We start from the raw sequence: 26,792 nt of genomic DNA, 5'->3' as shown, positions 1-26,792 counted from the left end.
CATTTATTTGAGAATGTTACCTTTTTGGAAAAGACTTTAAGTTTGTGGTAAATTTTGTGAACTCAAGCAAGTCGGAAATCCAACATGTCATTCACAAAATTTACTCACATGTTATTGAAACATCACAAAGTAAGTTGGAGACCCAGCATGAAGTGCACATAGTATAAGCGTGTACTAAAGAATGCTAATGCAGATTTGCAAAAGTAAATATAAAATTGACATAGTGCTACGAAATCAGATAAATAGAATGGGAATAAAAAGGGATAGAATTAGAAGAGGGGAGTACACCTAGTAATTAAGAGTGTGAGATTAAAACATGGGGGAAAATAAAATGAATAACGAAATATTTAGAATGCATTATTAATTAAACTAACTAGCTAGACAATGATTAAAAAAATACATTGAAGAATAAAATAAACGATAGAGATCATAAAGAAATAAAATAAAAAAGAGCTATCCACTAATATTTATAATTATTCTTTTTGGTCTTCTTTTTTTTAAAAGTCAAAGGGTTGACTTGGATTTAGTTAACACTGACGGAGTGCTGACATGACAGGTCTAGTCACCATTCTAAGTGGCAGGGTAAACATATAAAGAAAAGAGTGTAACTGTCAATTTTATTTTATTTAGGACTTCACAAAAAATGGGTTAGGCCCAAAATGAAAAAGGTGCATGTGTTAAGAAAAGCGGTGTAAATAGCATTTTTATTATATTTCAAACTTCACAAACATAGACTAGGCCCAAGAAAAGGTGCATGTATGAAAAACGTGGTTTAAGTAGCATTTCCATCTTATTAAATACTTTAAAAAAATGGGCTAGGCCCAAAACATAAAAAAGGTGCATGTATTAAAAAGGCGATATAAACAATAATTGTTTTTTTTTTACGTTTTTGTGTTTTTTAGGGTTGGGTTGGAACCGGGTTAGGGTGACCCGGCCCAACCCACATTTAGGCATCAGGGTTGAAACAACCCTAGATGACCTAGCTTCCCAAACGGCACCATAATGGGAGAAGCCACCACGGAGGGTGGCGTGCCTCCCTGGCGCCATTGGTGCATGGAGTCGCGACGTGAGATGATGAGAATCCTAAAACTGTCCAAATACGGGAACTTATGGCCAGGAGTAAGACCAAATAGTCAATGGATACCTTCCAACATGACAGACGTGGGATAAAGCTTACACTTCTGCATTACTAGCTTAGAACAAGCTTCTAGCAAAGCAACTAGAGACCTTGACTGACACCCTAAGCAAACTTCCCCAACAACTACATTTAGGTAATCATGGTAATGTTTTTGTAATGCAAGCAAAAGGTTGTGTTGTGTGCGGAGGAGCTCATGAGTTAGGCACTTGCATGACTCAAGAGGAAGCCTAAAAAAAGGTCAATTATATGGCCAACCAGAACCGCCAAGGGTATAATCAATGAGGCAATGCGAGTTACCATCCAGGAGGCAATTTAGGTTATCATCAAGAAGGAAATTTATCTCAAAACCAAGGTCAAGCTTGAGGTTCCATCTAGGGAATAATTTTAATAAAGATCACGGGCTTTGTCTAATTGACCCTTATAGTCTAGTATCCTTCAATTATAAAAGCTTTCTAAATGTTAAAAAAATCACCCGGATCATGAACATTGCCAATCATACATTTTCGCAACTAATCCAGGTTCGTTTCTTTAATCTCTATCTGTCGATTAGGTCCCCGTCCTTGTCATGAGTCTTGATGTTGTTTTTTCAACCACTCATGAACCAGATTCTGATACGACAATCTAGTGATTTGAGTATAAGACACACCCTTTTACCTGAACTCAGACTCTCTCTGTCCTTTCCCCTTCCCTCTGAAGCGTCATACACCTTGTGATCCAATTTCCTTCTCCTCTTGAGTTCACTGTCTTCCAATGTTGGGGACAATTCAAAATTCATATTGCATATGATCACTATATTGTCGAGGTTATACTCCAGTTCTTTAGGATTTGTAATGTCGTAAAACCTAACAAAGTCAAATCTCCTCCCTTTTTGCGTTCTCCTTTTTTAGATAAACAAATCTCCAACACACCCCTATTTCCTTAGTATCTCACGCATATGTGCTTCATCAACATCATCAAGGAAATTTGAGTAAAAGAACGATGTAAGATACCCTCTAACACTTAGATGTCTCCCTCCCTTCAAGAAATTAACCAATAAGGGTGATTTTGGGAAACTAAATACCAATGTAGGTTGGTTCACAAAGTATTTATCAATATGGGAGATTCAAATCACGTTGAATTTCAGTGGCATCAATCAACAACCTATCACCTAGGTGGCACCACACTAACTAGCGCCACCCAGTGGCACCACCAAGCCAGTAAAAACACTTGAATTGGTGGCGCTAGTCAATGTGGTACCACCTAGGTGATCAATTGTTAACTGGCGCCATCGAAATTCAACGTGACTTGAATCACCCACATTAGTATGTAAATACTTTGTAGACCAACCCACGTTGGTATTTAGTTTCCCAAAATCATCCTTATTGGTCAATTTCCCCCCTCCCTTTCATGGTCTTTCTGTCACTCTCTCTCCCCTCTCACTAATTCTCTCTCTCTCTCACCATGGTAACTAGCATGACAAAATTTCTAATATACTATACTATATCATGTTCTTAACCATCTTTTCGAAATTGGAATTTCTTTTTGAGATATGTTTAGACAAAGAATTTGAGAACAAAAGTTAATAATTCTTAAATTTAGGAGGGAATATTTAAAAGGGGAAAAACAATATATTTATTCTTAAATTTAAATAAATCAAATTATTGTCATCATATATTTTAAATTAAATCAGTTATTAACAAATATTTTAAATTAAAGCAATAATTAATATACACTGATTTACAAATTTTAGAGATAAACTTATATTGACAGGATCTTACTCAGCTTCTTAAAAGGTTATACACTATATTCTTAGTTGATTAATCAACTAATCATTAAGAAAATAATCACGTAATTAGTCTTTTGGAAGTTGTCATGAGAATCAACTGTAATGATATGGTTTTTTTTCGTGCACGGAATTACTAAGTCTAAGGCTTGATAAAGTTTCATGAATATTGTCAAGCAAAAAAGTTTGGTAACGATTTTTAATATACTTCTTTTAACACATCTTATTAGTGTTTGAAGTTTATTAACAGCATCTTCAACACAAATATTTACATGATTTACTCAACTCTAAGTAATAATATCTAAGTTTTTTTCTTCTAATTGGAACTAAAGACATAGAGTTGTTCGTATACAAGTATCGTTGTTTGTTGCTTATATAAATAATATTGTTGAATTAAATACATATTATAAATAATTTATTTTTTAAATATTGTATGATTCATAATTTTAAGCTAAACTCTCCCATTAACAATCTTAGTATTAAACTGATTGAATTTTGTAGTTATAAGACTCATAAAATTAAAATAATAATTTTTGAAGCAACTAGTAGTAGCGGATGCTCTAAGATCTGAGAGAATTATTAATCTAGGAGCATAATTCATATATATATTTTTGGTAACTTAAATAATTCTTGATTAATATTGAAAAAACATATAATTAACTAGTAACTAACCCTAAAAATGAAAAGGGAGCTTTCCACATCATGGAAAGAAAAGTATAACCAATTGAAAAAAGAAAATTCTCATCCTTATCGACTGCAATAAATAAGATAACGAATCATAACAAGAATTATAATGTAGCTAGCCAGCCACTAAGCCAACCAATGCTTTCTTGATAAACTTTAATGGGAAGCCTTACGTATTGGATGTTCCATAATATTAAAGACATGCATAGCTGGGTGAGTTAACATTAGTGTCACTGCTGGCCACTAGTTGCCTACCCAAGCTTTCTAGGGACCCAATTAATGGCACAGTTTGAGTACATGTACATCAAAGGAGCCTCTACTTATGGATTAGAGCAAACTAAACGTACGTGTACCACGTACACAAGTAACACAGCAGGAGAAATCATGCATGGCAGACATGGTTCCAAATTAAATCCAAGTTTTTTTTATATTTAAGAAATGTTAATTGGGCTTAATTTTGTACAATATTTTATATAAAAAAATAGAGTGAAATAAAAAATATGTAAGAGGAGGAGTGATATAATTAAAAAAGATTTAAAAAACAATATTATAAAAAATATTTACAAATTTATTATATTATATAAATAAATATAACCAATAATTTTATGAGTGAGTTGGACATGAGAGTGTGTGCTAAACTTTTGGCAAAACAAATCCTTTGGTGTTCTTTTGTGCCATACTATAAAGTACTTGGCACTAGACGCATTCGCTGACTTGTAAAGCATCTCATGTGCGCATGTTTCCCGTAGACCGTAGTTGATTTTTCATCATTTTTTTTGGGGCCTTGAACTTCATCACGATTTGAGGGTTGTAATCTTGTAGGCTAACTGCATGAAATCTTAAGCTGTTTGTTGAAGGGACCGTTGAGATTAAAAAACAGACAAAATATAACGCTACTCTAGACTTTGAAAATCACTATCAAAACCCTAAAACAATGGGTGTGCGTGGCAGCACAAGTGATGGCTTGGCTTCCAGTTCCAACACTATGCACCATAACCGATTGAATTTAATAAAATTTAGTTTCCTCGAGTGGTACGTACTTGAAAATGGTCTTGGTTTCTGCTAGACTATAAGCTGCCTACATGTATTTAACTGCCTAACAACTTGTAATAATAATAATAATTATATTTTGGCAAATAACCTAACGCAAAATTAATTTATGGGTTTGGAGTTATAAGTCAAAGCCTTGTCAGAGCTCATACTGATAGATTCTGTATGAACCAACTCAGGCACATGTCAAAATGACAAAATGCTAGACATCTCTGCCGAAATTATTGTCTTTTTGTTTCGTGATACTAAATTAAGCAGTGTAAATATTCAGATGAGGAGAGTTAATTGGTTACGGGCCTTCAATTTGATAGAGCATTCAACCTAACTATTTGGTTTAGGGATATAGATGTTGAAAGTTGTCCTAGCTAGCTAGCTAGGAAGTATATTGGATTGCAGTTTTATTATTTAAACATTCAACAATTTATTCTTGTAAATTTGAATTTTAGTCTTTAATGAAAGTGTTTTTAAAATTTATTGTTGAATAAGAGTATTTTTTAGAATATATCTTTTTTTAAAAAGATATATATATATCTTGATCTTATTGAATTACTCTCATCTTATTTTTATCTATATATTTAACTTTCTTTACCACGTATCTCTTTTAATTTAAAAATATTAATCTTAATTTTAATTATTTATTGTAAATTATAAATTCAATATACAATTTATATATTTAAAAATATTTTTTTTAAATTCTAATTATAATATACTATCAATTTTTAAATTGAAATTTATTTTTTTCATTATGCATTATAGGTATATAAAAACAAAACAAAAACCTTGTCAATGCTTCCTCGGGAAAAAATACTAGTGATTTTCATTCTATAATATCTTATCTCTATTTCTAAATTAAATATAAATATTTTAAAAAAAATCAATAATTATTTAACTGACATTATGTCATAGTTTAAATTATTCCTTAAAAATATAAATTGTATTTTATATATTAAAAAATTATTTATTATAAATTTTAAAATAAACATTTATCATTTGTAACATAGACATTAAAACATAAAATGATAGTTTAAAACAATTTAAGTCATTATTCTTTAGAATTGTACTATTATACGTAATTATCTTAGGGACTTTCATATATAAAATCCTTTTCCTTCGTATCTTATCGTACGTAATTAGTCTCAACTCACTATTCTTAATTTTTCACGCACTGTTCTCTTACGTACTATCTCACCACCGCCACCTTTCACCACCACCGTGAGTCCACGACCCATCACCATTCACCCACCACTATCTATATCTATTTAGAACAACAACATGCAAATTAATAGAAACTGTGTCTCAAAGCGATTGCACCTTCATTATGCTACCCTGCGTCGTTGTTCTACGTTGCTTCAATTCGTGTCGCATACCGTGGCCAAGTCACCTGTCATATTCTAAATACAGAGATCGACGAAAATGATATATATATAAATGACTATGAGGTCTAGCAGCTTCAGTTTCGTTCTGTCCTCCTCCTTCAGTGGTTTTTCCCCCTTTGTTGATCGATACCTTAACATTATTATGATGCGTTTGTTTGGATAATGTTTGTATGGTGCTCCATCAATGATTGAGATTTCAATACATTACTTGCTTTTCATCATTTCATGTGTTTTCAAAAATAACTTCAGCCAATATGTTTTGCCGCCCATTGGTTTTTTTGGTATGAGTTTTTCCTTTTTTATTCCTGGGCAAATTTTTTTTAAAAAAAAAAACATTTTTATAGTTTTTTTTTCAAATAAATCGATTTCAAAACTTGGTCCAATTATTTTTTTCTCCAGAAATCAAACCAATCTCAAATATTTGTAAATTAATATATATATATATATATATATATGTATATAACAAATTATGAATAGTTATAATATTAATAATTGATTTTCATGGTCAGCTAAAATTATTGACTTTAGTTTTACTCACTTTAAAAGAGTAAAATCCTTGGTGTAGATTGATATGCCTTTACAAAAGTTTAGACATTTTCATACATACATAGAGTCAATCTATTTACCTAGGGGATATTTACAACTCTATTATTATTTGAAATTTTAAATATTTATACGTATAATTTTCACTTTTTATTACAGATTTGTGTTTATAATATACAATATTAACATCATGCATATTATAAAACTCATGACCATGCTCTTTGAAGTAATTGGTGTATATCTAAAAATGATTTAATTAATATAATTCAATCAATATTCGTTTTATGAATATTACTCTTTGGGGTAAAAAATATTAAAACTTAAATCCACTTATTACAAATTTACTTATAATTAAAATTAAAATATTGAGAAATATTCAAGTCCCACATCGACTGCCTCAATTCTTGGAATGCAGTTTATATACCTATTAGACAACTTCAAATTAATTTTAAGATGAAATTTAATCCAAAATTTTAAAATTATTTTCTACTAATCAAAACACCCCAGAAAAATAAATCTTGAATTGATCGATCACTTAATCAGATCCTCCTCTCGCCACCTATGAATGTCCCAAAATCCTCTACCAAATAAACAAAGGATAAAAGGAGATTTGCGTGTTTAATTAAATTAGTATAAAAATCAAAACATTGGGTGAAGAGGTGCATAGGATCCCACTTGTGTGTGCATGTGCTGCTGTTGATAATAGATGCACCCTAACCTCCATACAGCACACATGTTCATTTTGCACTTGAGATCATTCGTACACGTTTAAAGCCAAGTATTTATGATTTCGATCCAAGGTTTCTTTTGTCTTTGCGTATGTTTTGTTTTAACTTTTTGTAAAAAAAAAATAATCATTTTTTTAAATGGTAGAAAATTAGTTTTGAAAATGAATTAATTTAAACCTGTATTTATTAGAAGCGTAATTTATGAAGAATGTTAATTGATCTTATGAAATGGTTTTGAGAAAAATGATCTACGAATTTATTTCATGTTTGTATAATGGATTTTTCCTTTTGTTTCCATGTTATATTTTGATTGAAAGTGGATGTTAATGGATGGCATGTCATTTGATAGTTAAGGGGGGGAAATGGTTGTGTGAAATAGATAATTAAGATGGTCTTACTTTAATTTTTCATTTTTTTTCCCGTTTGTTTTATTCATTGTTGGCTAGCTTTTGGCCTCAAAATGGGGTTATGCTTTATAGTCTATTCTTTATCTTTTATCTTAAGTGTACGGCATCTACGGAAAGAAATCAAGCTTGGAATCTTAAGATGATTTACATCAACATAATGATGGGAGATGTATTTCCCGTACTATAAAATATTATATTTCTTTAAAAACAAATACTAAACTTTTTTTTCGTAAATAATATAAATAAAATAAATATTTACCCAGGTAAAAAATATTTATACAAATGATATAGTTTATTTTTCACATTGTGAACAGTATTATTTTTTTCAAAGAATGTTATGAATTGGTTTTGTTTTTAATTTTTTTATGTTTTTTGTTATTTCATTTAATATTTTTTTGGTTTTTTTAAATTTTTTCTAATTTTTAATATTTTTTTATTTTTAATTATTTATATTTATGTTTAAATTGTTGAAACTGAAAATAATTTTATTTTTGTATTATTGAAATCCTTTTTAAAAGTGAAAACATTTTGTAGTTTGAGAACCTATTAAGTTTGTGATAACAACATGAAAATAGAAACATTTCATAATGGCATATTTATAACCATGTATTTAGAAAGTAAATAAAGACATGAATAAAATAAAATAAAATATTTAACATCACATAATAAAATGATAAACTATAATAATTTTTTATAAATATTAGGAATAATTATAAACATTCTATTGAACATATTCCTTCATATATTTTATTTTCTAATTCATATTCAAATTATTAAATAAATTTATTTTAAAATATTTTACTAAAATGAAATAAAGTTGATTTAAAAATGGTTTAGTTAAAAATAATAATATTTAGTATTCCGTTACTTTTACTTTTTTAAAATAAAAAAGATTGGATAGTAATTTACCCTAACATACATTTCATGTATTTTAACTATATATTCAATTTTGTTTTTTCTTAAATATTATCTATATTTATTTCTTAGTTTAAAAGTTCTTTGATGCAATAATTGATTGATTGACCATGACTCCTTGATTAGTGTAGTTAAGTCACATTATTTACATAAAAACTATATAATATTTTATGCCAAAATTAAAAAAATAATATAGAGAGAGTGTTTTTATTCCTTTGTGTTCTTATTTTATTTGATTATTAAAATACGTATTTGAAATTTTTAAAAAAATATATGTAATCAACAAGTTGAATTGAACTAAAATATTTAAATTATAAAATATATAAAATTACCAACAATAAACAAAATATTTAAAATATAAAAAAATATAATATAAATTTAACATTGTTAGCTTGAAACTACATGACACAAAAAAAAAAAGAGGAGATATGATTATCTTTAAAAAAAATTCTATATAAAAAACAAAATTTTTTTGTTAATAAAATTTTTCTTTAATCCACAATTTATATTTAAGAATCACACTAACATTCAATCGACAAAATATCATAAACATAAATAATTATTTATTTATCTAACTCATGTATTCTAGATAAACTTTATTTATTTATTTAAGCCTCTTTTTTTAGTCTACTTCAATTTAAATGAACTTGATTTCATTATTAATTATTATTTTTTAAATACTATTCTAGATCAATTATATTTTTTATAAGTTAATATATATAAATTAGTAAAATAAAAAAATAACACAACTAAAAAAACCAGTTAAAAAAATTTAAAAAAACTATTTAAAAAAAAACACACTTTATGAAATCAGGTCCTAAAAAAACCTTAGTTTATATAATTCCAACATTCGCAGGAACTGATCTTTAAACTAAGATAAAAAAAAAAATTAAAAAAAGTTAGCTATTCACGTTGAGAAAACGATTTTTGAAAAATCGATTTCTTAAGGTGAACAATAATTTGTATTATTTATGTAAATATTTTTTCACTTGTATTATTTTAGTAAATTTTTTTGTATTTTTTGGTTAAAAAGTCACAAATACTATATATATATATATATATATATAATTCAAGTAATGAAAATATAAATAATAAAAAAGCTGTATTTTTTCTGTCAGAAAAACAAGTTGTACTTATTTGTTAATTAGTGTAAGAACTCATGCAATGTATAGAGAATGTTGGAATTACATAGCATTCAATTTGAAAACAATAAAAGAAATTAATGATGTTTTACGAATGAAAAATGCAGACAACATTAGCATTTTTTTATGATTCAATTTACCAGTAAAATAATGTTTGTAAGTAAAAAGAATAGTGTTAATACTATTCATATAAGAATATGCAAGACTTTTCATTAAAAAAATGCATTTTATTGTATAAAAAAAATACTGTTGAATGTAAAAATAAAAGAGTGCTCTCAATACCAAAAAAATAAAATAAAAGAGTGATCTTTTTTATAAGTAATATACATACAATATGAATAACTTGCAAAGCGTCATGGGTACATGATTGTAATTAGACTCATTAATCCTTATTACGAAGAAAACATTACGTCATCAAAGATAAAAAAAAATGTTTTACAAATATATAGTGACAACAACCGTTCTTGTGACTAGTGTTAGTAGTCATCGAAAAATATAAATTGTTGTTTTCTCAAACTTGAAAGAGAAATAAAACGATATTAAATTTGTCTTTGAAATATAAATATTGTGTCTCCATTTTTTTTCCAATGAGGAGACAGTGACTCTAATTACATTTTTTCCTAGTAATTTTTTTTACTGCTTGCCTAGTTTTTTTTTTTTTTAGAATAACTGTTTGCCTAGCATTTATATTAGTATTGCTTCATCACAAAAACTAAAATATTTCCCAAAAGCATTCAGTAACAATCTATGATTTAATTAGAATTCAAAAACATTTATATCATTCAAAAACTCAATCGTAAATCATTCAGCTTAAATTTCAAAATCTTAATCAGAGAAACAATATAATTAGTATTTGAGCTTCGATATTCTTTTACTTCTTTAAAATAATTGAAAAAAAAAACATTTGAACATTGGACCCAAAGTTACTCTCTTTCTTCAGCATTTAGAACAGGCCACACTACTTAGAACAAGTTATGTTACTTCCTAAGTGAAATAATGAAACTATTTTAATTCACGACATTAAATATGGAAATAAAAAATTAAAATATAGAAACAATGGATGAACTAGCTCAATTCATTTCTATTTATTTAAGCATGCTTTGACATTTTGGTTATTAACATATTTAGTTTTTAATTTTTTTATTAATTAAAAAGTTTATTTAATTTATTGATTAATAATTTTTTAATATTTTTTACTAATATATAGTCTTGATAATTTGTAACATTTTTTGAAAAATTACTTAAAGTAATTTTTTTAAAAATATTAATTTTTAATTTTTGTTTTATTTCACTTTTATCGTATTTATTTTTTTTCTTATTATCTTTTTTGAATAAATTATGATTTTATTATTTTTTTCATTTTTTACTTAAACTAATTTATCAAATACATATAATTTAATAAGTTAATTTTTTAACATCTAACTAATTTTTCAGCTATTTTGCCTAACATATCATTTGTAGACCAAATTTCCTCAAAAAGAAAAAAAAATAAACTATAAATAGAAAAAATGATTTTACAGTAGAATCTTGAGAAAAATAAATTATGTTAAAACATTTAGAAAGAATGAGAAAAAAAGAAAAATTAAATATAAATAACAAAATATATTTTAATCTTTTTCTGGCCCCTTTGTTAATATATTAACCAACGGGCCGAACTCATATTTGACAGTCAGTTTAAATGGATTCGGCAGAAAATTATACATTTATGTGTTTCCTATTATTAACCTTAGTGGAATTGTAGATTATATATAGGTTAATCCGCAAATTGTAGATTATATATAGGTTCATATTTAAGCTTTTCCAATATGTCAAAGAAAAAGTTTATGGTGGATAAGTTAATTTATACAAACTTTTTCATTTAATTCCTTTAAAAATTGATTTTAACTTATGATAAAATTTTAATTTACTTTACTATCTAAATAGTTACTGAGAAGTTTATTCAAACTTTGTCATGCCAACAAATGTTTTTATTGTTAATAATAAGGATTTTATTTTATCCAATAAGAATAAATTAGTATTTAAGTCCGTATAATAAATATATATTTTTATTAAATATATTTGAAATAAATAAGTTATATTATAATTAAAATATTTTGAACTTATAAATTATATTTTAAATTTATGATAAATAATTTATTGTTATACAAGGTTATTTTTAATTATTGACTAATTGTTTTAAAAATGATTGAAAATAAAGATAAAAATGGCAAATTAAAAGAGATGAATAGGTTTTAAAAAGTTAACAATGATTGAAAATGTGAAGAGAAGCAAGTGAGCAACTATATATATAAAATTCCCAATGCAAATTCAAAGCAGGCGGTCAAATGAAGCTAACAATGGTTTTGTTTAGTTTTTGCTTGTTTGACAATTTCACCTTTGCTTGCACTTCTACAAGACTACAACACCACACAATAACACTTTCTTTTTTATTAAACCTAACAATGGTTTTTTCAAAAGCTAATACTAGTTGACCAGTCAAATTGCTCGTCAACTTGAAAATTCAAAGGGTTTGATTTTGCTTCGGTATTTGTCAACGCAGTCTAATGCCACAAATTTTCAAATTTAAAAACGAATTCTATTGAAATTTTAAAAAGAAATTCACATTCTCATTTTTTCTCTCTTTCCTGTTTCAAGTATATGTCTGTAGGAAATCCCCTAAACTTTGTTCATTGTGTTTTTCTTTTCCCATTGATAATGGTACGGTATCAGATCGGTTTTATGATTTATGGTGTCCTCAGTGAATTGAGAAAATCATATTTCCATAATTATTTAAATTTTATCCTTCTTGCATTTTTTATGACAAAGTTATTAATAATTTATTCATATTAAATAATTATATTCAATAAAAATCAAAGCAAGTTTATTTATTCTATCTTATGTCACAGTTTTAAAAGGATTTTAATAATTTCAAATTTGATAAATTAGTTTTTTTTAGGATATGCAATAGTTATTTTATAAATTGTACACTAATGAATTATTCATGTATAACTACCTTTTGTTAAAATCTTACTGACACTCTTATTGGAATTTTTTCTTCTAATATTTTTTTTTACTCACAAGATTTGAACTAATATCTTTCTTGAAGAGACTAAGCTCAGATTTTTATTCAAACCAACATCTTATTGATATTATAAAATTCTCTGTTTTTTTATTGTTTTACTTTTTATGAAAATTCAAGATTAATAATTATTATGATAATATTTTTATTGTAGTATTTTTTGTGTAATAAATTAAATTCAAACAATTATATTATTGTTCTTATTATATTTGGAAAATAATGACAAGGCTATTTTATAGAGCATCAGGTTGTCATAAAAATAACTTATTATAATTTTTTAAGTTTTTATATCTAATTATTTTCAATATTATATAAATTTTAATTTTATATTGATACAAAATAAAAACATGTCTTCTTTTTTAATGACTAAATATTTATTTTATAGTTATTAATTTATACATCTCATAATTTTTTTTACTTAGAATATTATAAGAATTACATAATAAATACGAATAAATTAATACACTTTGTAATACAAGATAAACCATAAGAAAATCAAAATGAACGGAGAGGAAGAAAAAAAATAAAAATAGACAAAATTAAGTACCAATTTTTAAAATGTATTAGCCAAAGTTAAAAGTTAATTCATTGATTTATTGGGTTAGTTCGGATTAAAAAAGAAATATTCAAGAATCAAATCAATTATAGCGCATGTTTATATTGTTGTGCAAACAATTTCAACCTACATTTCCGAAAGCATTTTTTTTATTCTTTTTTTGGTGTAGGAACATTGAATTCATGTTGTCGCAATTTCAATGGATAAACAAACATGTACATAAGTGATTTTTAAAAAAGTTTAACTCAATTAGTTGAATTCTTATGAATAAAAAAATTTATTTAGATTTGTAATGAAACACTTAGTCCAATTCAGGCTAATTTTATGTTTTTAGTTTTGAATTTCTTAAAAATCAAAACCAATTTTTTAGTTTTAAGTTTATAATGTAAGTTTATTTTCAATTTTTTAAAAAGTTGTTGCAAATTTAAAATAAATAAAATGTGTCAATTGTTCTATTTTATCTTGTTTGAGTATGAAATAATGGTGGTAAACAATGATATTTGTGGTGCTAAATGTAACAACCACGATGATAGTAATGGAGTGATAACAATAACATTAACGGTAGGGTGACAGTTGTGATCGTGATGGTGAGTTAGAGTGTGTTTTATAAAACTAAAAATCAAATTCATACAAAACTTATTTTTCTGTTTTGAAAACAAATGTATAATTGTTTTGAAATTAAGTTAAAAATCATTTTAGTTTTATTTTTTTCCAACATATTTTGTTCTAAAAAGTGCATTTAATAATAAAAAACTTGTAGCCACCTTGAACATGACCCAATTATCAAAACCAACCTAATAAACTTAGGATTCGTTTGGGGTGATTTTTAGTTTTGAGTGTTAAAATTTTTAAAAATAACCAGTTTTTAGTTTTAGTTTTAAAAAACCACTTATTAAAATATGATTAGTTTCAAATAAATTTGTTTTGAAATTTTTATATCGTATTAAAATTAGTTTGAAAGTATTTTTATGTGGTGGTGACAACAATGATGATAGTCGTAACTTTAGCAATAACGATGACAATAGATACAAGGGATGATCGCAGTGGTGGTGGAAGTGACATTGATTGCGGTTGTGATACAAATGGCGGTAACAATATGGTGGTAGCAACCAATGGTAGCGACATTGGTAGTGGTGGTGGTGGTGATAGAGGTGGTATTAGTGGTGGTGGTAGTTGTATCAATGTCGATGTGTTGGTGTGATGGTGGTGGCTTTGACAATGGTGGTGGTTGTGGTGACAATAGTGGTAATTATGATGACATTGATGGTGGTTGTGGTGGCGATGTCAGAGGTGGTATTATTGGTAGTGGTGGTGGTGGTAGTAACAGTGACATTGATGGCGGTGATGGTGATAGCAGTGTCGGTGACGACGATGGTCGAAGAACCAACTAACTCTAAGTTCGAGTGACATTTCATCCCTAACCACAACTCATTCACTTATTCTTCAACATCAGTCGATCCGAACCTCCACTTAGTTTCACCCAAGCTTCATCCCAATCATGGATAGATCACTTAGGTTCAGGTCCATAAGCAGGGACAATTTCCCTGTGAAGACTTGACGTTGGTGTTGGTGGTGACACCAAGTGGTGACAGTGGTTGTGACAACATTGGTAATAGTTGTGGTGACGATGATAATGATAATGAAAGTGACACTAATGGTAATGGTAGCAATGTTGGTAGTAATGGTGATGTTAGTGACAATAATAATGGTAGTAGCATTGTTTGTGGTCGTGGTGGTAGCAACCAATTATAGTAGTGACAATGATGAATGTGGTATTGGTGATCGTGGTGACAACAAAAAATATCATTGTTAAATGTGAAAAATATGTGTTTTTTCAAAACTAAAAACCAAATTTACAAAATTTTGTTTCTCGATTTTGAAAATAAACGTAAAAGTGTTTCAAAAATAATTTAAAAATTATTTCAGCTCAATTTTTTCCAAAAATTTTGTTTTAAAAATTGAATTTCAAACCCAAAAACTAAAAACTCACCATCACCCCATATGAGCCCTTAATTAATTTAATTTTGATTTTGGTCAATTTGATACAACGAATAAGATACATTGAACTTTGTTGAATTAAAAGACTTTCAGACGACTAAATCGGAAATTCAGAATTTTTACTTCTCCCAAAATGTGTTTTCATTTAACTTAACATTAAACCAAACACACATAGTATTTGGAAGATAGCACACTCTTAGGTGCCTCAAATTTAAGATCAGTCATGCGTTTGTAACGTGTATCCTAAAAGTTTCACCTACACGAGTAAAGCAAACGTTGGTGCATCAATTTTTTTAGCATAAAGAAGAAGAAAAAGCATACGAATTAGTATATTTTTTGTTGCAGTTCGGTTTTGAGCATGAGTCTCGTAGGTCGTACGGACCGCGGCGTTGTTTTCTCACTTAACATTTTTTACTTTACAGGCCAGCTCTGTCTGTGCTGGGTTGTCGCGTGGTGATTTTTTTTTTACGCGTTGTTGTGATTATTAATGTTTCTTTAAGAATAAAATTACAAGATTGAACAAGTAAAGCAGAAAAAGTATCGATAGATTCAATTGGTTAATCTCATAGTTATTATAATTTAAATGGTTAATTAATAGATGGATCAAAATTAAAAATAAAAAAAACATTGGCGATGACCCTGCACGTCTCTCTCCTTGTCTATTTGTCACGTTCCGTCATGGGTTGGGTTGCTCTGTTTGTAGTTTGTATCCTCTAAAAAAATTGTGGCAGAGATACAGTTTTGCTTTCTCCTTCTGTTCAACTCTCCGTTTTTATTCTCTTTCTCGTGAATTATTTGATGGGTATTTTTCTAATATTTTTTATATTAAAAAAATCTCCTCGAAAGGTTGCGGAAAAAGTATTATTTTAAAAAAATAAATATTATTCCCCCCTCTTCCTTCCTTTCGGGTTGTGTTCGTGTGTCATAACAAAAGAGGAAGGACATACGAGAGAAATCTAATCATATCATAGGGAAAAAAAGAGAGCATCAAAGTGCAGCAGATTCAGAGGATGAATGGGGTCACACACCTTGAACCAGATGAGTCTGAGTTTGTTGAAGTTGATCCAACTGGCAGATATGGCAGAGTATGCTACTCTCTCTTTTTCTCTTCATCTCTATCCTTTTGGTTCTCCTTTTTCCCTCAGTTTCATGATTTTTTTTCCATGTTTCTTGCAGTACAATGAAATCCTTGGCAAAGGAGCTTCAAAGACAGTGTATGCTTAGAAACTCATCCTATTTCATTTGTCATAACCGTTTCTCATTTATCTTAAATTTGGACTCTTTTTGGTTCTTCTAGTTTGTTATATGTCTGGCCTAGTACTGATTTGCTTAGAAATTGAGTTTCTGTATGTTTTTCTTTCATTTTGTAGAAAAGGGCATCTGATAAATTTGATTTTTTTTTTTGTGTGTGTGATTTGGGTTCTTAATTGATGCAGATATAGAGCATTCGATGAGTATCAAGGGATTGAAGTTGCTTGGAACCAGGTCAAGTTGTATGATTTCCTGCAAAGCCCTGAAGATCTTGAGAGGCTTTACTGTGAAATTCATCTCCTGAAAACATTGAAGCACAGAAACATTATGAAGTTCTACACTTCTTGGGTCGATACTGCTAATAGGAACATCAACTTCGTGACTGAAATGTTCACATCCGGTACACTTAGACAGTAAGTTCTTCAGTTGCAACTACATTATTTCTGTTCATCATTCACTTTTGTGCGTTTTAGATCTTGTGTAGTTGAATTGTTTCTTCTTCATTCTGATCTTAACTTGTTTTAATTGTCAAATAGGTATAGGCTAAAGCACAAGAGAGTTAACATCAGAGCAGTGAAGCATTGGTGTAGACAGATCTTGAGCGGACTTCTCTATCTTCATAGTCACGACCCACCGGTGATCCATAGAGATCTAAAATGTGATAATATTTTTGTCAATGGAAACCAAGGGGAAGTGAAGATTGGGGATCTTGGTTTGGCAGCAATTCTCCGGAAATCTCATGCTGCTCATTGTGTAGGTATGTTTATTTAATTTCACTAAATATCATGTAAGAAGGTATCAGGAAAAGATGTGTGGCCAGCTCAGAATCCATTAACAATTTGTTCACCTAATCACTTTTGGTGATGCCTGTTTTTTAAATGATTTAGTAATAACAAAGGTCAATTATTCTAGTCGGGGCTTCATCTGTGTCTCTTCTATTTTCCCAGGGACGCCTGAGTTCATGGCCCCTGAAGTATATGAAGAGGCATACAATGAGTTAGTTGACATATATTCCTTTGGGATGTGCATATTAGAGATGGTTACATTTGAATATCCTTATAGTGAATGTACTCATCCGGCTCAAATCTACAAAAAAGTTATTTCTGTAAGTTTGTTCCCTTTCTCTATGTCTTGTTGATAAGGGATTGTTCGGTGGTGGTGAAATTTCATTGGCATTTTCTGTCTCCAGGGGAAAAAGCCAGATGCTTTGTATAGAGTGAAGGATCCAGAAGTGCGGCAATTTGTTGAGAAATGCTTGGCCACAGTGTCTCTAAGGCTTTCTGCAAGGGAGCTTTTAGATGATCCATTTCTTCAAATTGACGATTATGAATATGATTTGAGAACTGTAGACAATGGGGAATTGGATGAATTTGGTCCTCTCATGAGACAGCCATTCTTTGATCTTCATCGAAGCTATAGTAACTTCAGTAATGAATACACGAATGGCTTTGGGTACGAAGGAGACTGGGGTCCTCATCCGGCTGAGATCGAACCTAGTGGAATTGAACTTTTTGAGTACCGTGATGATGATGAACCCTCTGAAGATGTTGACATAAGCATCAAGGGCAAGAGGAAAGATGATGGTGGTATCTTTTTGAGACTAAGAATTGCTGATAAAGAAGGTAGGGAATTGGATGCCACTTGTTGTGTTTTTTTAAACCTGTGATTTGTTTATTTTTTGTATTATGCAATGTAAGCTTAAGGGTATGAATTTGATTGTCACAGGTCGCATCCGAAATATTTATTTCCCATTTGACATAGAGATGGACACAGCAATAAGTGTGGCAACTGAAATGGTTGCAGAGCTGGACATGACTGATCAGGATGTTACCAGAATAGCAGATATGATAGATGGGGAAATTGCTTCCTTGGTACCTGAATGGAGACCAGGACCAGGAATTGATGAGACTCCCCGTTTTGCTAATCAAGGTTTATGTCACAATTGTGTGTCTAATCATACTTCTAGCGGTTCTTTTCTGGATTTTCTTTCAAACAATCCAGATAACAAGAACTTGCAACTTCTCGATTGTTGTAGGCATGGATGTGCTTCAATGCATGGACGGTTTGGGGAGATTACCTTCCAATCTGAAGAGTATGACAATCATGCTAGAGGGGATCTGAACATATCAAGCCAATTAGACAGCTTGCAGTATCAGGAGTTATGGAATCAGCATGAAAGTCGTGAATTGAGTCCGGTAGAGTCTGATCAAAGTCATTCTGATGAACAATATGAGCAATTAGATAAACTGATTCTTGCTAAAGACAAAGCACAGGATGTTTGGGAAGACAAGTTTTCCCTCAATGCAGCAAATTCTCTAAGAAATTTATCAGGAAGTCATGATTTCTCTACTATCCGATCGACCTATTGTGACCTTGAGGATGACTATGAGAAAGAGATCCAAAAGGAACTCAGATGGCTCAGAGCCAAGTACCAAATGGAGTTAAGGGATCACAAGGATCGACAGTTTGGGCAATGTTCGCATAGTTGTAACAGTGAGCACAGAACAGAAAATGGCTTTTTGTCACCTTCACTGACAGAAACATTAAAAGGAGGCAACAATGGGACTCAGTTGAAACCCATTACTACCAAGTGGAATTGTGATTCCAGTAGTCACCCTCATGTCCATGAAAGCAGCCCCAATTCGGACACCCAAAGGGCCCAAAATTGTGTGGCGATTAAATCCCCTGGAGAAGGTATGGTTACTGCAAAGAGTTTTTACACGGGCTCATTGCTTCCACACTCTTTGCACAGGACAGTTTCCCTCCCAGTTGATGCTGTTGATATATAATTTTGTGAGGCACTCATTGGATTCTTTTGTAGATTATATATACTATAAATCCCCATATAGAGGCTATCTGATTTCTACATCCCTCCTTTTTTTCATAGGATTTTCAATTTACCCACATGGAAATCGGTAGCTACTGGCTATAATCCTTTCCCCCCCACAAAGGCATCAACATACACTTGAGTGTTTATTTATCTAGGAAAAAGAAAATCAGATTTTGGTTACGGATGCTAGTGATCGTGAATTTCATAATTGAGGCATGTAAAATATGAAAGTAGTAGAGTCTATGTAAATCTGTCCAAGTATATTATTGTATCTCCCACGTTATGAAACAACTATTGATAGACCTCAGCGTGTTAAGTTGCTTGCTTTATTTATTTTTTCCTCCCTGAAAAGATATGCAATAATTGAGTGTGGCAGCTATGTCAAATCTACACTTAAACATAAGCTAACGGGTCCAAGTAAAGCGCGTGGATGTTCATCCATCTGGCAAGCCATTAAGAGATTATACCAAATCCAATAACATAGTCAAAATTGAAATTCCCTGCCACTCGTTTAGCTGTTTATGGACAAAGCAACTAAATAGGTTGTTGCCTCACTGATTTGATGCACTTGTTGCATCATGATTATGGATATTATCGTGTTAAAGTTAGTGCAAAAGGGGGAAACTAAATTAATTATAATTATATGCATGAGAATAATTGAGTTGATAAGGGATGGGGCAGAAGGTACGTTGACAAGGCAATCAATTATTTTTATTTTTATTTCTTTTGGACCATAAATTATTTGGCATGAGAGTTCTGACTGGCCGGCAGTTGGTGAATGGGGGTGCTTTCTGAACTTTTTGCTCTTCCTCACGGAGGCCCTTTGCTTTTTACTCAATCATAGATGAAGAGGTTGTTCTCTAAAGGCAATCAATTAATTGGACAAAAAAAGACAGCGAGAATAAGTGGAAGAAGGCCCACCAAAGTATCAAATTCCATGTTTCTGCTAACTAAGATGTATAGTTGCTGACTAATATTATTAAATATAATTATTAAGGATGGTCTCATCAGTCCACCCCATGACCTTATTCCAGCTGAATTTCTTCGGTGTAAATTTTGTAATTTTTTACTTTTTTTCGTCTCCTGAATTTTCCTGATTATGAAAAGTAATCTGCTCAATTTATTAATCTTACATCGAAGGAACAACGACCTGACAAGCTATTTAATTGTGTAATAAATGTAACTTATGGCTATTTGTCTTGGATAATAATATTACGAAGAAATACAGGTAGAGATTTTGAAAAGCTTTCTATTATTGATAATTATCCAAAGTTAATGATATTATTAATTATTATTCAGTTGGTTTTCAACAATGTAATAATTATATAAAAAAATAAGTGAGATTTTTATATTGTGAATCAATTAAAATTGTTATACATAACATTTTTATTGATTTTATAATAATTACCTAAAAAATGGTTGTTAACATATGAATTTGTTTATGAATATCAATTTTATTTTATGATTTTTTTTAGATTTTATAATTTTATTTTTTAATTGATTTTAAACTCTTATAATTTTTATTTATAGATAAATTATTTTCATTACTATTGTTAAAATTATTTGTCTAATATAAAACTATTAAGAAAATCTAACATTTGTCATTGTTAATTTTGTGAAGTATAAATGAATAATAAAACCTTGATTTATTATTTAAATACAGTAATAAAAAATAAAATAAATATTTAAAGGATAAAAATGGAATAAGATATATAAAAAAAATAAAAGTTAAAAGCTTAAGTTTTAGAAAATAATACTTTGAGTAATGTTTCAAAAAGTATTAAAAATTATTTTAAAAAAAAACTTATTTACTGGATATCTATAAAATAATAACTAAATTATTTTATATCAAATTACTTTTTCTTTAATAAGTTAAAACTTACCCTTAATCTCCACAGATACAATTAAAATTGGTTCAGTCTTTCATTTATTTTTTTATTGATCATTTGTAATCTTCATAATTTTTTTATCACAATTTAATGATAACATGACAAACATGATACATCCAGACATGTCATGTATCCCCTTAAAATGATTGTTGATATAACATATCTAATGGATATATGTTACATCATTATTAAATAGTGATGAGAATCATATTTTTTTATTTTATTTTTTGAAGATTGCGATCAATAATTTTTTAAAAGATTAAAATTAAATTTAATATTATCAATTCACCCTCTAAGTCTGTATTCTAAATCACATGAACATAAAAAAAGTCTCTAAATTATGTGTTTAAGACATAGTATATTTTACAATATATACATAATGCAAAATGCGCTTTGCGTTTCAATTTTTTTTCTTATTCCTTTTATTTTTGTCAGATTGCGTTATTCCTTATATAGTAATTTTAATCAAAGTCTTGATCATCGACTACTTCTCTTAATGAGTTAACTAGGTTGCAGAGGACAGACAGACTCACAGACATATATAGTTGGATAAAGATATATCAAAAATAATTTTAATTTGTTGCTATCAGTGTACAGTGTCCCATTTTTCAGACAATCAAAGAGTACCCGTAACGTGTTTCTTGATATGCCACTAATTTTTACTCGAATAATAGGGTAGAAGCTGCAGTGGACAATGCCTATTGCCTAGGATACGATAAAGGATTTTATGTTCAACCTCTTGGGTGGAACCCGCCTGCTACTTCTCTAGGATGTTCTGCTTCAGTGCACATTAATTTCATTAATTACTGCAAACGTGTGCATGTTTTGGAGAAAAGCCAGAGCTTGCTAAAATGATTCCCCAATAATGATATGCAGTCCAACAAATCTCTTCCACGTAAAATTTTTGTCTTCAAGATCTCATGCTTTGCTTTGGACAGTTAACACTGACGCAACAACGTTCAACTTTAAAATGTTTAAAGATTGGTTTTTAAAATCCCAATTCATTTTTAAATTCCACATCCATGTTAAAAAAAAAAACTGGTTTAAATTTTTGAAATTGGTATAGAATTGGTCTTAAAACCTAGTTATATACAACTTAGTATTAATATTATTTTAAAATCATAAACTAATTTCAAAATATTGATAAAATATCTTTAACTCAGTCTTAGTTAAAATAATTTCAACTAATCATTTATAAGAGTATTTTTAATTTAACCTTGATGAAAGTAATTTCATTTTAGCTCAGACTATCTTTGCCCTGATCTCTATTAAAATATCTTTAACTTAATCTTAGTAAAAACATATTTGACTCAACTTTGGTCAAAACAAATAAACATCTTCAACTTGATTTGGGTGAAAACATATTTAGTTCAACTTTAATCAAAACAAATAGATAGTTAACTTAAGTGATAAGCGTTTAATTCAAATTTTTATCATCTCTAGTGAGTATGGATTAGATTTTAAAAAATCCCACCAATATTCAATCCATATCCAAATAAATTTATTAGATTTAAAATATAATAAAACTAAATTTGAACATGAAATTAATTCATTAAAATGAATTTAAAGTAGTTTAAATTAGTATGGTTTAGATAATTATATTTTTTTACTAAAATATATATATTTTTTTATCTCGGTACAATACTCAAAGTTTGTTTTTAGTCCTTATAAAAATAATTTGTTCATTTTAAGTTCCTCTAAAATTATAATATATTATTTTTTGGTTTTTAACTATATTTGGAATCCGAATCCGCATGTAATTTTTCCTTTCTCTTGCCTTCGCAAGTGCCTCTCTCACATCCGAAACTCCTCCACCATCCGCAACTCCGCTACCATCAGACTTCACCGTTTTCTGTTTTCATAAGTTGCAGACCATGGTGAGACTAGGTTCTGCATAATTAATTTATTTTTTGTTAAAACAAATAAAAAAATCAATAAAAACATGAAAATAAAATAAAAATAATAATTTATTTGAAATGTTTATTCCAAGATATCATGTTATATTTTTAGGAATCACATCCCGATAAATATTATACCTAACTCGTGACAATATATCTTCTCATTTAATATTTTTTTAAGTAGTATTAAAGACAAACTTATTTACTTAAAAAAAGGTTGATGCAATTTATTTGATTAAATCTACACCAATTGATTTAAGCAATTAATATATTAAAAGAGTATTTAAGGTAATTAATATATTCAAGTTGATAATTAAGTTAATTAATATCACGATTTAAAGATTTCATTGTTTCTTTTTTTTTTAAAAAAAACATTAAATGTACATTATAAATAATCTAAAGGACACATGCATAGGTAATAAAGGAAATTTACCTGTAGTTTGAAATTGCTTAAATAGCTTTAATCATATATAAGTTAAGTTGTTCTAAAATAATTTTAATTTAAATATAAAAATTGGAAATTATTTATTTTTAATATAAATATATATTTTAAAAGTATTTGTTTTATTATAACAATATACTTCAAATTTATTTGATTTGATTTAATTTATTTTTTGTTTTAATTTTTTAACTAATACTTATGAATATACTTGTAAACATATGCACACATACACACACAAACATAAAAACATATATGTAAATATATATTTAAAATAAAAAAATATTGTAAATATATTAAAAATTATAATAATATAAGATTTTGTAAATTATAAACTTAAGATCATTACCAGACATAATCATTACATTAGTGTATATATTATATAAAACACAATTGTATTATTGATTGTACTTGTTAGCACACAGGTGTCACGCTTTGGTAAAATAATGTTTTACTTTTTTTCATATTTTAAAATTACAATAATAAAGGAAGAAAAATATTTTTTTTATCAATGCCAATTATATTAATATATATAATTTATTTAATTAAAAATAATAATATCATTTAAATGTGAATGTATGATAATAATGTATAAAGAAATCAAACACAAAATTTTTATTTATTTAATAAATTATTATTATTTGATATAAATGCTTATACAATTTAATTTATTATTATTATTTCATATAAATACTTATAATTATATCTATGTGATGTATATTATCTAAAAGATAATTGCTAGGACGTTAACACATGTGTCACACTCTAGTAAAAGGATGTCCCATTTTTTAAAAAATATTCAAATTTATGATAAAAAGATAAATATTTATAATTGATATTATCTTAAGTACTAATTAATTAAAAAAATAATCAATTGATTACATGTTAATAAATAAAAAACAATCATTAATTTTTTATTTAAATTTTATATCAAAATAAATATCTATACCATATCATATATCAGTAAATAAAAAGTAATCATTATATTATTTATTTAAATTTCGTATCAATATCAATTAATAATCTATTTTTATTTTTTCATCATTATTTTAATTTGAACTGATAATTATTTTTTAAATTTTATTTTGTCTATCAAAATGCTATTAATTTATAGTGATAAATAAATTTCATATTTAGGTTATGTTTAACATAACGAACTAAAAAATTAGGTAAAAGTTGAAAAATTAGCTTATCAAGTTAGATGTATTAGGTAAAAATGATTGTTAAAGTATCTGAAAAGAATAAAATGATAGAAATAAACATATTTATTTTTTATTATTTTATGTTACATTTTTTATGTTAAATATTCTACTATTAATCTCATATTATTTCTTAAAATATTTTTAATCAAGTTTAAAATAATATAAGAAAATACACTTAAGTAGACATTATATTTTTATTATGTTAATTAGTGTAATAGTTAAAATAAATAATCTAATATAAAATTATTCAAAGAATAATAGACAAAACATAGTGTTAAAATAATAAATTAAATATTATGAGTAGTACAATGATTAAAGTAAATATTGTAACATAAAAAATCTAAAATATAATAATAAAAATAAATAAATCTATCATCTACCATTATCAATGTCTTGATTTATAAGGCTAAATTAATAAGTAAATAATATAGTCATTAAATTAAGAATATAATATAAAAATATCCAAAATATAATATAAAAAAATAAACTAGAATAAACCTATTAAAGTACATCCATAATCAAACCATTGTGTTTCTTTTTTATTACTTTTTTTACTTATCCCTAGGGTAAAATTTTACAATCAAAATATTATAAAAATAACCTATAAAAACATTATATGAGTAGTGAAAAAAAATTAAAAATACCATTATTTTTGGAGAAAGAAAATGAGTGTGCACGTTGTGTGAAAAAAAATAAGGGCGTCTACATGTTGGAGAAAAAAAGAGAGACAAAAAACATACGAATAAGTAAAAGAAAAAAGAAAAACAATAAAATTCTAATTTATTTAAAAAGATAACCAGAAAAATTTGATAAATACATTAAAGAAACAAAAATATATAAAAAGGTGCAAGCTAATATTTTAAAAAACGCTAAATAAAATAAATTTGCTTATGTAACAATCAAATAAGTTTTTTCAATTATTAAAAAAAGCAAAAAATTAACTTAAATGTTTTATCCAACATAATCTTATTTTTATTATGTATTTTTTTATACCAAATTCTCGTTATGACTACTTAAATTCTTTGAAAAGAAAACTTCATTTTATTTCATTTTTAGAAATAATTTATTTAGGACAATAAGTCATGTTAAAAATAGATTTTATTTAGATAATATTTTAATTTAAAATTTATAGATCAAAATAAATTTGATAAGAAGTTATTTTCATAAATAACTTTTGATAAACTGTAATTGAATTACATAAATAATTTGATTGTTTTTATTTTAATTATGATTTTTTAAAAATCCCTTTTTACTATTTCTTTATTCTCTATAAATTGTGAAATTGAAATTGAAAGTAGTAATGCAACTAATTTCTTCCCGCCCCATAAAATGTTTGTAAAATGTTTTATTTTATACTTTTGTTTTTTATAAGTTGAAAAAAAGTATTCAATAGATGATGAATTTTTTGTGATGGATTATTTGAGTATTGTGTATATTATATAATTTTAATTTTTTTTTGTATAAATATATTTTTCACATATTTTATCATAAAACAAAAAATTTCTTATATTCGTTTAAGGATTCAATTGAAAGTAAGTTTTTTTTTTCATACTGAAAAATATTTTAACAAATCAACTAATACTAATAATACTATTAACGAATATGTTTCTTATTGCAAATTTCTCCAAAAAAAGTTTCTTAAAAATTTGATTTAGTTTCATATTTTTAAGTAATATAACAATTTGCAGTTTAAAAAAGTAATATAACAAATTAATAACTTTTTCAATATAATTTTTTATTTACAAATTCACTCCATCCTCAGTAAACTTGTGTATCGCACAGTACTCAAAACGAAATTTATATAGATAAACGATTTAATATTTTTTTTGAAATAATTCAAGTTAAAAAGAAAGATATTCATGCACATTATATTTGAAATTAAATTTTGAAAATAATTTAATAGGAAATAAATTAAATCCTCAAGTA

General features: G+C 27.5%; 2 protein-coding genes across 3 annotated transcripts; both read left to right on the top strand.

The window, feature by feature from the left end:
• Positions 1–14,471: 14,471 nt before the first annotated feature.
• On the top strand, positions 14,472–15,111 carry LOC114371764 (N66 matrix protein-like). Its single transcript, XM_028329107.1, has 2 exons — positions 14,472–14,733; positions 14,912–15,111. Exons 1-2 carry the CDS (start codon positions 14,472–14,474, stop codon positions 15,109–15,111), a joined length of 462 nt encoding a protein of 153 aa, XP_028184908.1.
• Positions 15,112–16,052: 941 nt separating this feature from the next.
• Positions 16,053–19,754, top strand: LOC114371272 (serine/threonine-protein kinase WNK1-like). 2 transcript variants are annotated; one of them, XM_028328747.1, is made up of 8 exons: positions 16,053–16,442; positions 16,534–16,571; positions 16,794–17,021; positions 17,145–17,365; positions 17,556–17,713; positions 17,798–18,230; positions 18,334–18,537; positions 18,644–18,869. In XM_028328747.1, the coding sequence occupies exons 1-8, from the start codon at positions 16,368–16,370 to the stop codon at positions 18,727–18,729; spliced, it is 1,443 nt and encodes a 480-aa protein (XP_028184548.1). In that variant the 5' UTR covers positions 16,053–16,367; the 3' UTR covers positions 18,730–18,869. The 2 variants fall into 2 exon arrangements, with proteins under 2 accessions (XP_028184548.1, XP_028184547.1); XM_028328746.1 differs by having other exon boundaries at positions 18,334–19,754.
• The last annotated feature ends 7,038 nt before the right edge of the window (positions 19,755–26,792 follow it).

Source organism: Glycine soja, chromosome 10 (genome assembly GCF_004193775.1).
Source record: "Glycine soja cultivar W05 chromosome 10, ASM419377v2, whole genome shotgun sequence".
NCBI lineage: Eukaryota > Viridiplantae > Streptophyta > Magnoliopsida > Fabales > Fabaceae > Glycine > Glycine soja.
The sequence above is the reverse complement of the archived record's forward strand: the minus strand, read 5'-3'. Positions and strand labels throughout refer to the sequence as shown.